Genomic DNA, 16,924 nt, shown 5'->3' on the forward strand with positions numbered 1-16,924 from the left:
TTCTATATAAATCTAGGAATAATTAATATATATAATAGTGTTTTTCCATATAGATCTATGAACTATCTATATAAGCACAAATTTTTCATAATACAAAAAAAAATCAAAGTTATTTAAAAGTATGAGTAATAACTACAGTAGAAATGAAAATATATTTTAATTTACCTGTATGTTTCTTGTGAATGAATCAGAGAAATAGTGTAGATAAGAGATAACATAAAAAAATGTATTAACCTATTATGAATGAGTGAAAGTAATGATGAAGACGAAAAAAGAAGAAATAGTGAAGAAGGAAGAAGAAGAAGAAATGGTGAAGATAGAGGAAGAACAAGAAGAAATAAGAAATGGTGAAGATGAGGAAGAAGAAGAAGCGATGAAGATGAAAGAAAGAAGTAAAAGAGATGAAGAGTCACTTATGATTGATACATTAGAAATTAGGGTTTTGTTTTATGACAATATAATATAATAATGAGGATTATGGGCTTCTATATGGGTTTTGAAAATAGAGAAAAAACATTATTTTAATTTTTTTATATTAAATAAATAAATAAATATATTATATATTATCAGGCTCGAAAAAGCTCGACAAGCCGTCGAGCAAGCATTATATGAGCTCGAGTTCGGCTCGAATATTAAACGAGCCGGCTCGAGCTCGGCTCGAACTCGATCAAAGTCAAGCTCAAGCCGAACTTTGATCGAGCGGATCGCGAGCATCTCACGAACGGCTTGACTCATTTGCAGCCCTATGTAGGATACAGAGACTGAGAGAGACAAACAGTAGGGTTTTCAATTTTTTGTTCTGATAGTGTTAGTTTGTTTCTCTATTTGGGCTATAGTGCCATGGGCCAAAAAATCTAACATAATATAAAAAAAATTAAAGAATAAAAAACTAAAAATCCTTACTATTCGGTAATACCTAGCATATATAAAAAAAAATGAGCCCCTTTTTGGTCTTAGGCCACCTAGGCTGCCTACCCCTCGGGGCCCGGCCTGTGTCCATTTGCATAATCGATAATCTTCCAAATAACTATTAAAATGGTTAAATATAATTGAAGATTAACTTTAAAAAAATCATTTTGATTGTATTGCCTCAAAATCTCTTCGGCTCTCTACACTTTTTTACAGCCAATCACCTAATATGGTAATACCCATCATTTTCTCTACCATTCCTTTCACCTATCACTCATCTTTAACCTAGTGGGCTTTAGAAAAAATACCCATTCTAATGAAGTATATAAAACTTGAACATATTAGGCTTTAGACGAGGGCCCAATAAAACCCTAATATACACCAGCGCACAACTCTATTGTCGCTCTTCAGCCGTCTGCCCTGCCTTGGATTTATAAGCTCGTAGCAGTTTCTCATCTTCTTCCACATCTAAATCAAACAATTCAGAGAGAGATTATCTAGTTATAGTTTATGTATGTATGGCAATGACGAGAATGTTAGAAAACATATGACTGCGGGATCTAATCTCGCAGGATGAACTTTCTTCGGTTCGTATTCCCTGAGCTTACAACTCCTTTTCTTTTCATCTTAGTTTCTCGATCTATCTATTGAATTTGCTTATACGAAGGTCCTATGGAAGAAGCGCACAATTATGCGTTATCGCCCAAGTTTGCTTTCGAATATAGAATTAGAGAGTTTTGTTACGATGGAGTTGAATTATTTGATTTTATCTCCTGACTAACAGTCTATTTTAGATCTAAAACTCTTACAACAAATTGATTAAGATTTATAAACCCTAGATTGAGATTTATTATTTTCGAAGGTCCCAGCAGGGAGGAAGCTCATTAACGAGACCTCTCTAACACTAATCTATTACCTTCGTAGAGTTATTATTAGCCGAACTGAAAGACCTTCCAAATCATTTTCAATATTGGCGTGTTTAGAAATCTCGGCTACATCTTATCAAATTTTCTATGATCAATACTTTCACTTTATGAAAATTGATAATTCATCATTATTTTCACTTTTCAAATATGTGATTTAATGTGTCATAGATTATGATAAGTTCAGTTTCATAAGATTTTCTATGAATAATGAAAAAAAATTGTGTTTCTATGTGTACAATTCTACATAATATTAGGTTTACATTACTTCTTTTATGTTTTGTGTTTGAAGGGTGGATATTGATCAATGATTTGATAAATGATTGACTTGAAGAGGCATATTCATTACAGCCTATGCTAGTTGATAAACCATACCCCTCGAAAATGTCCAATTTCTTTGTTTAAGTGCATGGCTATCCATGGGTTTGGGTCATGACCCCGGTTCTTGTTGATTGTCATGATGTTGGTTGTTGTTGATTGTGTGGGTTTATCCTAACTAATTGGTTAGTGTGAACTTATTTAATAAAATCTGTCATTTTTAATTAGAATTTTTTTTATTTCTTTTTTAAAACCTTCAAACCTGTTTTTATCATTATTTATAATTTTAAAAAATAAATAAAATATATCAAAATTTATAATTTTTTAAGATATATAAAAGTATCTTTATTCATGACTTGTTATTGTGCTTATCCATAACCAACAAAGTTTTGATCACGAATTAAAAATATTATTTTAATTTTAAAATTAAAAAAATAATAAATAATTTTTAAATATAATAATAATATTTAATTTCTAATTTTTATATATAATTATAAACAAATGAAGATAATTAATAAAAATGAAGAAAATGGTAATTTTTTTTGTGCTCCTAAATATAGCAACAGTGGTCTCTATTTATAGATTTTAAAAAAATTATGAATTTTGATATATATATATATTTTTAAAATTATAAATAATATTAAAATCGGGTCTTGAAGATAAGAGATAAAAAAAATATGGGCAACCAATTAGATGCTTTTAACAAATGTCAGCATTTGATTGGATAACTTTGGTTGTGATTTTTGTTATAATTTGACTAAAACTAAGACTAAATGACATGGTTTTGGTCATGGATTGATCAAACATTTGGTCATGATAAATTAACAAGATCAACATAACCAACATCATGACCCATTTTTGGGTCATAGATAAGGATGGTCTAAGAGCATCCCTATCAATAATCAATTTTTTGGTCATGATGTCGGTTGTCGTCGCTGATTGTGTGGGTTTATCATGACCAATTGGTTGGTTATTTAATGACCAAAATCACAATCAGTTCAAACAAACACATCCAATAAAATGTTGTTATTTGTTAGGTGCTATTGAATTTTTTTATCTCTTATCTTTAAAACTTAATTATATTATTATTATTATTTATAATTTAAAAAGATAAATAAAATATACCAAAATTCATAATTTTTCGAGATCTATAAGAGCATCCCTGTCAATAACCAATTTTTTGGTCATGATCATGAAAAAAGTTTTATGATCAAGTTTTCATGAACAAAAAATCTTCATCATTAATTAATTTTTTTTATTTTTTTTATTTTTAAATTAAAAAAATAATAAATAATTTTTAAAATATAATCACGGAAGTGTTTAGTAAAAATGGAGGAAAAAAAATCACTATTTTCTCCATTTTTCTTACTAATTATCCACCTTTATTTACAATTATTATCCATAATTAATACTAAATTATTATGGATAACTACAACAATAATCTAAACCCGTTGATTATATTTAAAAATTATTTATTATTTTTTTAATTTAAAAATTAAAAAAATAATTTTAAATTTATGATTAAGATTTTTTTGGTTATGGATAATCAACATTACCAAAATCTTGGATATAAAGCTTTTTCATTATCATGACTAAAAAAAATGGTTATTGATAAAGATGCTCTAACAATAATAATAAATGAACAATTATAGTTTCTAAGGAATTACAAAGTTTGTAAAGATGAGAAATTTGAGTGTTCACTTGGGATGTTAATGGTGTTTCTTGTAGACTTGTTTTGTGGGATTTATTATTTTTTGGGATGTTAATGGTGTTTCTTGTAGACTTGTTTTTTGGGATTTATTATTTTTGTTTGAATTATATTTGTTAATGGTGAAGAGACTTTTAAATGGAATACTAAAATCTAAAATAAAATGAAATTATAAAATCATATTCAATATTAAGTATATAAAATTATTAATTTAATATCAAATATAAATATTAAATTATTAAATAACAATTAATGTGCCTGATTAGTTAATGATTTAAATTAAGAATAATATAGTTAATGATTCAAATTAAGAATAATATAATTAATGATTTTAATTAAGAATAATATAGATTTAAAGAACATTTTTTAATAAATATGAAAGATAAAATTATTATGAACAAAATAACTATTTATTAAAAAAATTCAACTATTTTATTCACTTTATATATATATATATATATATATATATATATATATATATATTAAATTATAAGTTTATTATATACTTTTAAAATTATAAAAAAAAGTTAAATATATATATAAATAACAATCTTAATATATATAATAAACAAATGAGTAGTTATATGTACAAAAGTGATATTATTAAATATTTTAAAAAGTTATTAATAAATTAAAAAAATTATTTATTAAGAAATATATATTTAGAAAGTTAGGTACTTATAACTATAAAATTTTAATATATAAATTAGAAAGAGAGAAAATATGAAATATTTTTTTAAAATAAAAATTAAAGAAAAATATTATTAAATATGTTTATAATTTGTCAAAAGAGAGAAAATGTTACATAATTTGTAACCAAGCATAATTTTAAAAAGGTCAGATTTTCTTTCTTTTCTTTTCATTAGTTATTTTTCTCTCATCTCTCTATCTTAATAATTTCCCTTTATTTTTTATATATATATTTTTAAATAGATAATTAACACGGAGATTGGATTAATCAAATATAAAAAGTATTAATTATTTTTATAATATAATGAATTGATTCAACTATTTTATTCACTTAATAAATATATAACAAACTATTTAAATAAAATTATAAGTTTTCACCTTTTTTTAAATATACATAATAAATAAAATTAATAATTCAAAATTTATTTAAACAATATTAAAAAATCAAAATTAATAATATAATAAATCATTTATATATATATATATATATATATATATATATATATATATATATATATATATATATATATATATATTACAAGTCATAGTAAAAAAAATTAATATTTTTTTAAAAAAAAATAATTTAAATATATATAAATATATTAAGTATTTATTAAAATTTTAAAAATATATATATATATATATAAAATATTTCTTAATAAGTGTTCTAGTGGTGTGGAATTGTTTATATAGAGATTTTAGTTCAAATCACAAGTATTTTACTATTAAAAAATTATTAATGATTAATATGTGAAATGCGAACGTTGGTTTATTGAAGTGAGGAGATAGTTAAATGTAAAATTATGTTGATGGTTAAAATATGCGATGAAATTTGTGGGTGGGTAAATGACTTTAATGAGATTAGAAGTCGATTGTGATGGATAGTTAAAATATGCGATGAAATTAGTGGTTGGGTAAATGACATTTATATGGGATGAGATGGTTTGGAGTTTGTTGATTTGACTGAAAGAAGTCAATTGAGGCGGATAAAAATATAGAATGAGGTGGTTGGTTAGTCGAAGTGATGATAAGTATGTCGGGTTGTTTATTGTAAAATATGTGAGGAGTGACTTGTTTGACCGTAGTGAAAGTAAAAAGTTTCGAAATGAGAGGTCGAAATTGAGATTGGTGGATAAAAATGTGCAATGATATAACTGGTTAGTCGAATTGAGTATGTCACACAATGAGAGGTCGATTGAAGATTTGTGAGCCAAAGTTACAGTAAGAGAGGTCCGATTAGGATGGATAAATGTGGAAAGAGATGAATGGTCAGTTCAAAGTGAGGATAAGTAAGTCGGATTGTTTAATCGAAATGAAAGTAAGTCTCAAGATGAGAGGTCGATTGAGATTTGTGAGATAAAAATGTGGAATGAGATGGTTGATTAATTAAAGTAAGTAAGGTCACGCGATGAAAGGTCGATTGAGGATTAATGGGTCAAAGTGAGGGTAAAAGAGATTGATAATGTTGAAGATGATTGATTTGACTAAAATGAAAGTGTGTAAGGTCATAGTATGAGAGGTTTATTAGGCTGTGGATAAATGTTGAATGAGATGGTTAGTTAACCGAAGTGAGGATAAAAAAAACTATGTTGTATATTATAAAATATGTGAGAAGATGAGTCACGAGATAAGATGTCAGTTGGGAATTTGTGACTAAAGTGAGAGTAAAAGAGATTGGTAATGTTGGAGATGGTTGATTTGATCGAAGTGTAATGTCACATATGAGAGGTCAATTATTGAGGTGGATAAATGTGAAATTAGATTAATGGTTAGCTGAATTGAGGTTAAAGAATGTCGGACTGTATATTGTAAAGTATGTTAGGAGATGAGTTGTTTGACGAAGTTAAAGTAAGGTCTTGAGATAAGAGATCAATTGTGAATTGATGGATAAATGTGGAATGAGATGGTTAATTAGTCAAAGTGAAAGTAAGGTAACGAGATAAGAGGTCGTTTTGGGTGGATAAATGTGGAATGAAATGTATGGTTAGCCGAAGTGAGAATAAGAATGTCGGATTGTATATTATAAAATATGTGAGAAAATGAGTTGTTTGATGAAGTGAAAGTAAGGTCTTCGAAAGATGAGATGTCGATTGTGATTGGTGGATAAATGTGGAATGCGATGATTTTTGATTATTCGAAGTGAAAGTAAGGTAAAGATATGAGAGGTCGATCAGAAAGAAATTGATATTGGTGGTTAAAATATGCGAAAAAATTAGTTGTTTAACCGAAGTGAAAATTAAGGTCACGAGATGAGAAGTCCAATTTGAATTGGTAGATAAATGTGGAATGAGATGGTTGGTTAGTCGAAGTGATTTAAGGTCACGAGATAAGAGGTCGATTGAGCATTGATAAACTAAAGTGAGGGTAAAAAAGAGATTGGTAATGTTTGAGATTTTTAATTTGATCAAAGTGAAAGTGTAAGGTAATGAGATGAAAGATCCATTGGAAAGATTATGTGATGAGATATGTGAGAAGATAAATTGTTTTACTAAAGCGAATAAAATATAGAATGAGAGTGTTTTATTTTTTATTATAATATATTATTTGTGATTTATTGAGAATTTTAAACATTCAATACATATATTAAAATTATTATATTTATTATTATTTTTTTTGTTTATATTTTTATCCGTATGTATCGCACGAGAATCCTTCTAATTATGATAGTTTATGTGTTTAGATTTTTGTCTAGATGTCAATTCTATTAAGAAAAGAATATCGGTTAAGTTTAAATTACAAAAAATAAATATCGTTTGAGCATGTTAACTTTTAAAATAAAAACAAAAAATAAATAAATATTTGACATGTTAAAATTTTAAATTAAAAAAAAAATATTTGTTCGAAATTTAACTTACTAATTATTTTAAAAATATATTGGTTCGACACTTTTAACTTTTCTAAATTAAAAAATAAAAATTATTGGTTCAACAAGTTAACAGTTAACTGTATTGTAAATAATAAAAACAAAAAAATTATTTAGAAAACATAAATATTTCATGATAGAGGGAGAAAATTTGAAAGAGGGAATGGAGTGTCATCACACTGGTTGAAAAAAGAATAAAAGGACGAGAGAGAAGAGAAAAATTTTGTTGTTTTTTTAACGAATCAGATTGCCGTCGTCACGTAATTCTTTATCAAATTCCTTCCCAAATTATTTCTCTATTTGTAATTACAATTCAGAGTTAAAAAGAGTGGAATTAAAAATTATGAAATTACATCAATTAATATTCTATTGAAATTTTAATTCAAATTATTAATCTTAAATGATTTACCAAACTTAAATTACAATTGGACCCAATTCCAATTTCATAGTTACCAAACAACTTTTTTTTTTAAAGAAAAATATAAATGTTTAAATATATATATATATATATATATTATAATAATTTTATATAAATTAATATAATAATCATATAAAATAAATAAAATAATATATGTAAGAAAAAAATAAAAAAAAATAAAAAAGAAAGAATATGAGAAATAATGAATAAAAATATTGAAAATAATGATAAGAAAATAAATTACGGAAATTATAAGATCAAACGTTATAAGGTGAGATAAATAAAAAATGCGTTTTTCAAATGTTTTTGATTTATAATTTTTTGGTTAGTTTATTAGTTAGAATTACTATAGCATATTATTATGCAAATGCGTATAATTTCAACTTATAAGCTGAATCAATCATGACTTATTTATAGTTTATTTTTTTATTTATATAATTTTACATATATATATATATATATATAACTTTATATATGTTTATAATCTATTCTTTCATAATATTTTATTTTATTTTTCTTCACAATTATATTTCTTCATTCACTCTATTAAAATGATCATATATAAACTTAATTCTTATTTATTTTTAGCTTTAATAATAAAAAAATATATTATATCATGTAATTAAATTAAAAATATGATAAATTCAAATTGATTTATTAAAATGATATATGTTTTTGTTACCTACATGAATATGAGATTTATTTGAACATTTTTATAAGTTTAATTTCAAATCAACTTAGAATTAGTTGATCCGTCTTTAATTATCGATTTGATACACATACTTGTTTGTTTTATATTCATGATGGATATATGGGGGTTGAGAACTAATTAAGGTTAACTCAAATTAGGGTGACCTAAAAGCTACAACATGGAACAAGAAAATAAAAAAATAAAAATTGACATGACTGACCATAACATGAGTCAGTTACTTCTAAAACTACATTTTGATTTCTATATTATAAATATCTTAATTCTCTTTGGTAGCTCTTAATTGTGTTCTAGTTATGTGGACACGATTCTACGTTAATTAATAAACTTTAAAGTAACAATATGTTTCATGTTTGGTTTAGACATGGGGATTTTGCAAAAATAGTTGTCGCAGTTGAAAACCCCCATGTCTAAATCGCAATGGCCGTTGCCCGCAACCCCGAAAAACTGAAGTCGCGGACATGCTCTACTAAATGAAGATTTTATCTCGGGTTGTCTGTGAAAAAAATGCAGTTTTGTGATGGAAAGATTTGTTGGAGGTTACCTGGGTTGTTTGATCAAGTTTCCACACAGAGAGTTTAATTATCCATCATTATTTTTTTTACCTTAGAGGAGGATTATGCAATTTTATATATATATATATATATATATATATATATATATATATATAAAATATGAAGTTATAAAAAAAATAATTAAATACAATATATATAAAAATATATATAAAGAACAATATTATTGAATAAGTGGTTGATTCGAGGTATGTGCATAAGAAATTTCCATTAAGCAGTTCCATCGTTTTCCGTTTGTGTTGGAGATTATCGCAGATGGTTGTCTCGCAGGGTACAACGAATCTAGTAGTGATTCTACACGGGAATCACTACGCATCGAACTTGACCAGCATACCTGAACTATAACCGAGTTTTATCTCGAAGATTACTCACAAAATAAGTTTCAACTCGAAAATTACTCACAAAATAAGGAGAGGACTTTTGAAATCCTATAGTGAGAAAGGATAAGATGATGTGCTAGTTTAAGATTTAGAGATGATGAGTTTTATATTATTGAATTATAAACTTTCATAAAAATAAAATCAATTATTAATCTTTTACAACGACTGGCCTTGATTGACTCTTCATTATCCTTTACATTTTCTTTTTATTAGAAAAGACACGTTACATGATTTTTTATAATGCTAATAAACTGATTGCAATAATCTCATTAAGGTTATAATGACAATTAGAAAAATTAAATATATTTAATTTAATAATTATTTTTCAAGGCATTAAATATTAATTACACAATTAACAAATTTAAACTAATTAATTCATACATTTGGATCAAATTTCACGTTTGAATTTCGTGTGAATTTCGTTTGATTTTATTTACCCAAATTCTCATTTCAATTCATTAATATAATTTATGAATTAGTTTAAATATACAACAATCCCCACATTAATGGAAATTGAAATATGAACCCATTAAAAAGTTCAACAGTTGAATCTTACATAGAATATGTATGTGTAACCTTTTGAACATTCCCTTACGAAAGTATATAATTTTACTAGCTAATTAGTAGACTCGATCTCCTTGAACTATTTCGTATTTTATGTAAATGATTACACATTTTTCCATCGAATTCTTCCTGATACATGTCAAGCTCTCATAGTTGTGTCTGTTTTGTCCATAGAACACGCGCCTAGTTCTGTGACAGGGTCTAGAATTGAGTTGTGCAATTCCTTTGAAGCGACCCGACTTCTCCCTCACATAGGTGATCTTTTTGTTTCAAAGAATAATTAAAAGTGACATGTTTATCCTAATTAAAATGTATATTGTTTCTTTATAGGATTAATGCTCAACAATAATATTCCAAGTTAGTATAATTAGGTTATCCCATTGAACCTAGTTCTTGAGATCTCCAATCTACATAGGTTGGATTTCCTTCATATCAACTTATAGTAAGCTAATATCTTTAAAGACTTCAAACTAACTCTTTATTTAATAATTTGGTTAGTGGATCCACAATGTTATCTTTGACTTAAATAGTCAAATTTGACAACTTCATTAGAGAGTATATTTTATTGACATTATTTCTAAGACGTGTATGTCTAGACTTGTCTTTGACTCTAAGTTTGTCCAATTTCAAATTACTATCATAATAATTAAAAAAATTCGTTGGTACATTTTAGATAATCTTGAAACATCTTCTAATAAAAAAACATAGTCATTCGTACATGTTTACCGTTTAAATTTTTGTTTTTATAAAATTATTGTTTACTTGGCTAATTAGTAGACAAAATATTTTTGAACTATTCTGCCTTCGTGTAAACAATACTTTTTCATATACATATTTTATTTTTTGACATATGTCAAAATTATAAATTATAATGTTTAATCTATCAAACATAATTTTTTTTAGAAGATTCTATACTTAGATTGCACTTACAAGTGTAAACAGATTCACTTGTAGGCGTAAAGTCTTTCATTTAATAATATCAATATATCATTTAATAATACCAATTTTTTTCATCGTAATTTCAACGATAAAAATATCATACAAAAGACACGTAATGAAATAATTTTTATTATCTTCATGATATATGTAATTGTCACATTCACTTTTAGTCAAAGTATGATCAAATTTTTATATTATTATTATAAAATTTGTTATAAGTCATATAAAGACTTTATAAAAAATTCTTTTTCATCTATTTCATAAAATCATTTAGAAGATATTGGTTCTTCAAAGTTTATTATGAAAGTAATATCAAATAAATGACACGTTTCTTGATTTTAAAATCCTCAAATTTTAAATATCAATTTGAGCACCAACTCAAACAGTTCTATCGTCTCCCGTTTATACTGGAGCTTATTACAGATGATTGTCTCCTAGGGTACAACGAATCTAGTAGTGATTCTACACTGATATTACTACGCATCAAACTTGACCAGTGTACCTAAACTATTACCAGATTTAAAAGAAAATGTCGAGCGAAGAGCTCGAAGATTACTCACAAAATAAGGAGAGGACTTTTGAAATTCTAGAGTGAGAAAGAATAAGATGATGTGTTGGTTTAAGATTAGAGATGAGAGATTTTATATTATTGAATAGATAATGTTTTATAAAAATAAAATCAACCATTAATTATTGATAATACGACTGACCTTGATAGCCTATTCATTGTCCTTTACATTTTCTCTTCATTAGAAAAGACACATTACATGATTTTTTAAATTGTTAATAAATTAATAGTAATAATCTAACGAATGTTACAATGACAATTAACAATATTAAATATATGTAAATTATGAATGTTAATTACATAAATAACAAATTTAAATTAATTAATTCAAATTATACCTTTAGATTAAATTTCACCTTTAATTCACACGTTTGAATTTAGTGTGAATTTCATTTTATTTTATCTACCAAAATTCTCATTTTCATTCATTAATAAAATTTATAAATTAACTTTAAATTGAATTAATTTTAAATTCGAACACTTTGTACATAGATTTTGGATTAATCTGTTTAATGTATCTTTGTTTGAAGGAAGCCCCTAATCTTTAGGGGGGCAAACCTGGTTATATGTGAAACCACACTGTAATTAGGCTTTGACTGGTGATTTTGAATTTATTTTTAAAATGTTTTGAATTTCCACAACGCCTTTTCTTGGTTTCCAAATTAGGTGTACATCATTAAATCAATAATTATTTGAAATTACATAAGTTGGTTATTGATGGACATGTACCTAACTAAATCATGGGAGCTCATTTATTTATTTATTTTTGTGGTGGTTATTAATATGCAAAAATGATTTTAACATGTCTATATTTAAAACGAGTTGAAAGTGGGTGTCATTGTTTATTTACATATATTTTGATTTTGAAATGTAATAGTGATTTTGATGGTTTCATTTGTCAATTTTAAAAGTGTGACATTTTTTTCTCATAATTTTATAATTTATTTTCTTCAGATATCATTCAGTTTTAATAAAAAAAAAACATATTGATGTTGGACTAGAGTCAATGTGAATCATGTGATTGACATGACCATCACCTTTCATTATCAATTATTGTACCGTTTAAAAATTAGGCACGTGATTAAATTCAAAATATGTAATTTACCAAAATATAATAAAAAAAAACAGAGAATTTAACTGTCCAATATATGTGCCGCTAAAAATCTTACCGGCACAAGATTTAGCGTCGCAAAAGATGGAGTTCGAAAAATTAAAATTTTATCCGACACATAATTAAGCGTTGATAATCAGTTTATATGGAAACAAAAACTAACATCATTTTGTTATTTTAGCAATACACTCATAAACTCATATTTTAGCCATTTGAATTTAAACTCTAAATTTTCAAATTATATTTTTCAATATTTTATAAACGTATGAATTAAAAACTAAAATTACATATATTATCTATAATATTCCATATTAATATACTCGAAATAGGCCTAACATACTAACAATGTAGCATGATATATAAACATGTGCACTTATATAAGTTTTTCAAAAAGAAACAACACATTAAGATATTTTGATGAGCCAGACCTTTATTAAAATACATGAAAATAAAGACAAATATTTTGTTCTCACAATATATGGCCTTATTATGAACTAAATGATCAACATTTAAAAGCATTCACCATTACTTTCATCACTAATTTTGGATAATTCACATCAATCAAAGGAAAGCGAAATCGGGTCGAGGAGGAGCAATTTAACGCGATCTTTATTTTTTCCTGTAGTATTATGACCGTGTGCATCTCCATGTTGATACATGAAATGACCTGCCCTTGCAAGGTTTGTTGTTATATTCACGTAAATCTTCCCGAAAGGGCAATCAGGTGCGACTCGAGCTGTGTTTATCTTCCTCCATGCTGCCCTAATTAGTTTCTTAATATGATTTTGAGCTTCTTCTTGCGAGAGGCCGGTTTCATGCATATGAATTTGCACTGATTTCAATATATCACCACGCTCCAATTCGTTCTAAAATTGAAACCACAAAAAAGAATAAAAAAACATCTATCATTAAGAACAGAAAATGAAATTTTTATTGCTACATTTTAAATACATGAGGAATGTGGATGCAACTTGCCTTCGATGTTCCCAAATCATTGGTAAGACGAACTATCATGGAAGGCCATTTAATGAGATCATGATAGTTTTTAACTGCTTCTAACCCCTTCTCAGTGATTGAATGAGAAGTAGAACCACATAGGAAATACCCATGAACGGCTATCATAGGAATCGCAACAGACATCCATCCATTGTCCAAGTACTCCTCAAGAGAAGGAACATGTCCCCCATGGAACCACCTCGCTTCCTTCATATAACACCCACATAAATCTGTCCACTACATCGAAACAAACAATTGAAATGAAGCTAACAACTAGTGAACTTTGTTTTTTAGAAGCTATCGAGTATTGTTATATACAAAAATCTTATGTGCGATAGAAATTATTGATAAATATACAAGAATCAAGACGATAAATATAGAAATGGAACGAAATGACAAGTACCACTTTGACGAGGTAAGGAAGAGCGTGGACTCCAACCTCCTTAAGAGCCTCATAGCCCAATTCATTGATAGAATTGACATTGCCAAGAAAGCATAACTTCATATAGTCCGGTAATCCATCGACATGATTGACATCCCACCTTCAAATTCAAATAAACACATCTTTATATACTTTTTGCTATAATAAGTTGTGTGTGATTTATTTTACACCATGTTCCATTCGGTGGAATCATCACGAATACCATAGTCCCCAATAATTACCTTAACTGGCTCAATTGTTAATTTTATATAGCTTATACAAAAAAAAAACTTGTTAGTTGTGTAAATAAAGACACAAATTTAACCTAATAAATGCGTCGTTAAAGAGCTCGAGCTCGTCTAGTGTTCCGTAGACATCATAAATATCATCAACACATGTGACTAGTTGGTTGACCCTTGTGGCCATCCTTCTATAGTATTGAAACTGAGGTTGTGGATCATACACTTCAGCCAAGGACCATAGGTAACATTCCACTAGCCTATCCCTTGCAAATGGTAGTTTTTTACTCAATCCTAAGTTGTCCCACCATCTGCACAACAAAACTTTTGATTAATTATTCATTTTATATATAAAAAAAATAAGAGAATGTTTTACTATAAAGGACATTTGAGGGAAATATAAATTATAGAAGGTTGGTGTCATAAATTATAAATAATACTAGTATAATCTTATTTTTATAAAGTGTAATAAAATGGTTCAAAGATCTTTATATATATAAGACTATGATTTGATAATTAACCACCTCGAAACATGTTTAAGGTCTTCTTGGTGAATAGCTTGCACCGTGTTGAAATCAATCTTAGCGAAATTGAGGAGGGCATTATTAACATCTTGTCGCATGCCATATTCGTCTATGAACCATCTCGCCTCGAATCTTTGCATGGTCCAATGGAGGGGAAGCTCAAGAGCATGTCTCACTAACTTGGCAAGATATGGATTTTTTATCTTATTCAAGTTTTCTTTTAAATGTTTAGTAGCAAAATTTTCTGCCTCTTCCAATGTTGTACCCTCATCCTCTAGTGCATGAAATGAGGCCTCGTACAAGGACAACAACCCCTTGGTATCCTCACATAAGGACTCCTTGAAATTCCCATTTTGGTCCTTAAATTTTTCAAAAACTTCTATAAAACACAACCAAGTTAATTCACACATAAATTCTCTCACCAAGAAATAATTAGAAAAAATGAAGAATTACCTAGTGAAACATTATAACCATGCTCTCTGAAAAGCCTGAATTTGAGAGCTGTCTCATTTAAGTCAACTGCATCAGTAGACCAATTTGTGTTACTATAGATGTTATCCAAACAGGACTTTATTTCTTCTTCAAAATGATAAGACACTCCAAGTCTTTGCACTATGTCAATAAGCTCCAATTTCTCCAATGGAATATCTATCTTCTTTAGCATCATCATCCTCACTTCTTCATTCAATTTTGCCACCTTTTTCTCATAGTCCTCTCCCTATACATACATATACATGATTACTATGCTTGATTAAATATAATATTTTTTGTTTTAATTCTTTTATTAAATCACAATTCTATGAAGATAATAAATATAATGTCTAAAAAGAATCATGACGAATCAAGATGTATGTGACAAATATAGGAATATATAATTTTTACTCTTAATAAGTTTTATACTAATTCAAAGGGAAAAGGAATAAAAATAGGTTACCACATGATTATTGGTAATCGATTGTATGTATTCATGTTCCCAAATAGTTGGACCATAGTTAGCCCACCGCCTAACCACGGCTCGGTCATCATTGGGTTGGTCTAAAGTGGTAGCCTTGTTGCAGTTGATTATGTTGCAACCCATTCGGCTCGGGAAACCTTTTATTTGTCGTGACAATCGGTGGCGGAAAGGTCCGACCGGTAACTTCCAAAACTGGGGAAGCTTAGAAGATTGAACTAGGTTTAAGGGAAAGAGAAGTTGGGAACCCATTGATCAAGCAATGAGAAAAGAAGAAACGCTAGCTAGCTCTTTGTTTTGCACTTAGCAATATTGTTTCTTGTTTATTCACCTTAGATATATTTGAGAGCTACATTTTATATAGAAGGAGAAATTATGTGTCACGGCCCGCAACTAATGCACAGTACAAATATAATCAAATACAATTTAAGTTTTGACATTAATCACCACAAGTTAAGTTTAGTTTCAAAAGAAAATTTTGTCAATTAAAATATCATAAACTCAATTATTATTATTATTATTTTTTATTTTTGAAAAAATGAATTTTTTATTCATTTGTACGTCTACATAAGATCATGTTTCTCGTTTGGAAAAGAATCAATTATAATTCAAATTACACAAACAAATATTATCATAAATTATAAGGGCAAAAAGGTAACAATGGCTATTCAAATAATGTTATCCTACAAAGAATTTTTATTTTGTTTATGGAATTAGTTTTTTCCTTCTTAAAAAAACACTATTATATAAGTTCAAACTTTTTCAAGGTTGAATAGAAACCTAAATGTCCTATTTTTTTAGTTATATTTAGTCATGGTCATTTAATATGTAAAGTAAAATATGACTACTTATTAATAGAATCTTTAAAAAAAATTAAATATATTTTTTTTTTATTGAAAGTACTTTTTCTTGTAGCTATATTTTAGCTACGAGAATTTATAGTAATGATTGGTGATTGGTATGTTTACCATGCAGGATAAAGATCAATAACTACAGTAAATTATGCAACACTTATATTATTTTCCGTCGCTTCCCAATTTTATACTCTTACTTGTTTGAATGTAGTAAGTTGGAGAATTCAAATATTATTTATAAATGACAAAAACTAAGGGTCTTAACC

At 27.0% G+C, this 16,924-nt stretch overlaps 1 protein-coding gene and 1 non-coding gene across 2 annotated transcripts; one reads left to right on the forward strand and one right to left on the reverse strand.

The window, feature by feature from the left end:
* Positions 1–1,763: 1,763 nt before the first annotated feature.
* On the forward strand, positions 1,764–1,911 carry LOC124923242. The gene has a single exon (XR_007098242.1). It is a non-coding gene; the product is annotated as a small nucleolar RNA snoR145 (small nucleolar RNA).
* Positions 1,912–13,229: 11,318 nt separating this feature from the next.
* On the reverse strand, positions 13,230–16,056 carry LOC124938507 (terpene synthase 10-like). Its single transcript, XM_047478954.1, has 7 exons — positions 15,787–16,056; positions 15,306–15,570; positions 14,853–15,231; positions 14,415–14,639; positions 14,072–14,210; positions 13,648–13,905; positions 13,230–13,538 (listed from the first exon to the last, which is right to left on the reverse strand). The coding sequence occupies exons 1-7, from the start codon at positions 16,054–16,056 to the stop codon at positions 13,230–13,232; spliced, it is 1,845 nt and encodes a 614-aa protein (XP_047334910.1).
* Between the last annotated feature and the right edge of the window lie 868 nt (positions 16,057–16,924).

The sequence above is a fragment of the Impatiens glandulifera genome, chromosome 1 (genome assembly GCF_907164915.1).
Source record: "Impatiens glandulifera chromosome 1, dImpGla2.1, whole genome shotgun sequence".
Taxonomy (NCBI): domain Eukaryota; kingdom Viridiplantae; phylum Streptophyta; class Magnoliopsida; order Ericales; family Balsaminaceae; genus Impatiens; species Impatiens glandulifera.

Excerpts from the sequence above, each read along its gene's own strand:
- LOC124938507 (XM_047478954.1), bottom strand. The coding sequence starts at position 16,056 with ATGGGTTCCCAACTTCTCTTTCCCTTAAACCTAGTTCAATCTTCTAAG. Across the intron at positions 15,571-15,786 it reads CGATTACCAATAATCATGTG|GGAGAGGACTATGAGAAAAA; the intron begins GTAACCTATTTT and ends ATGTATGTATAG. Across the intron at positions 13,539-13,647 it reads ATGATTTGGGAACATCGAAG|AACGAATTGGAGCGTGGTGA; the intron begins GCAAGTTGCATC and ends TTTCAATTTTAG.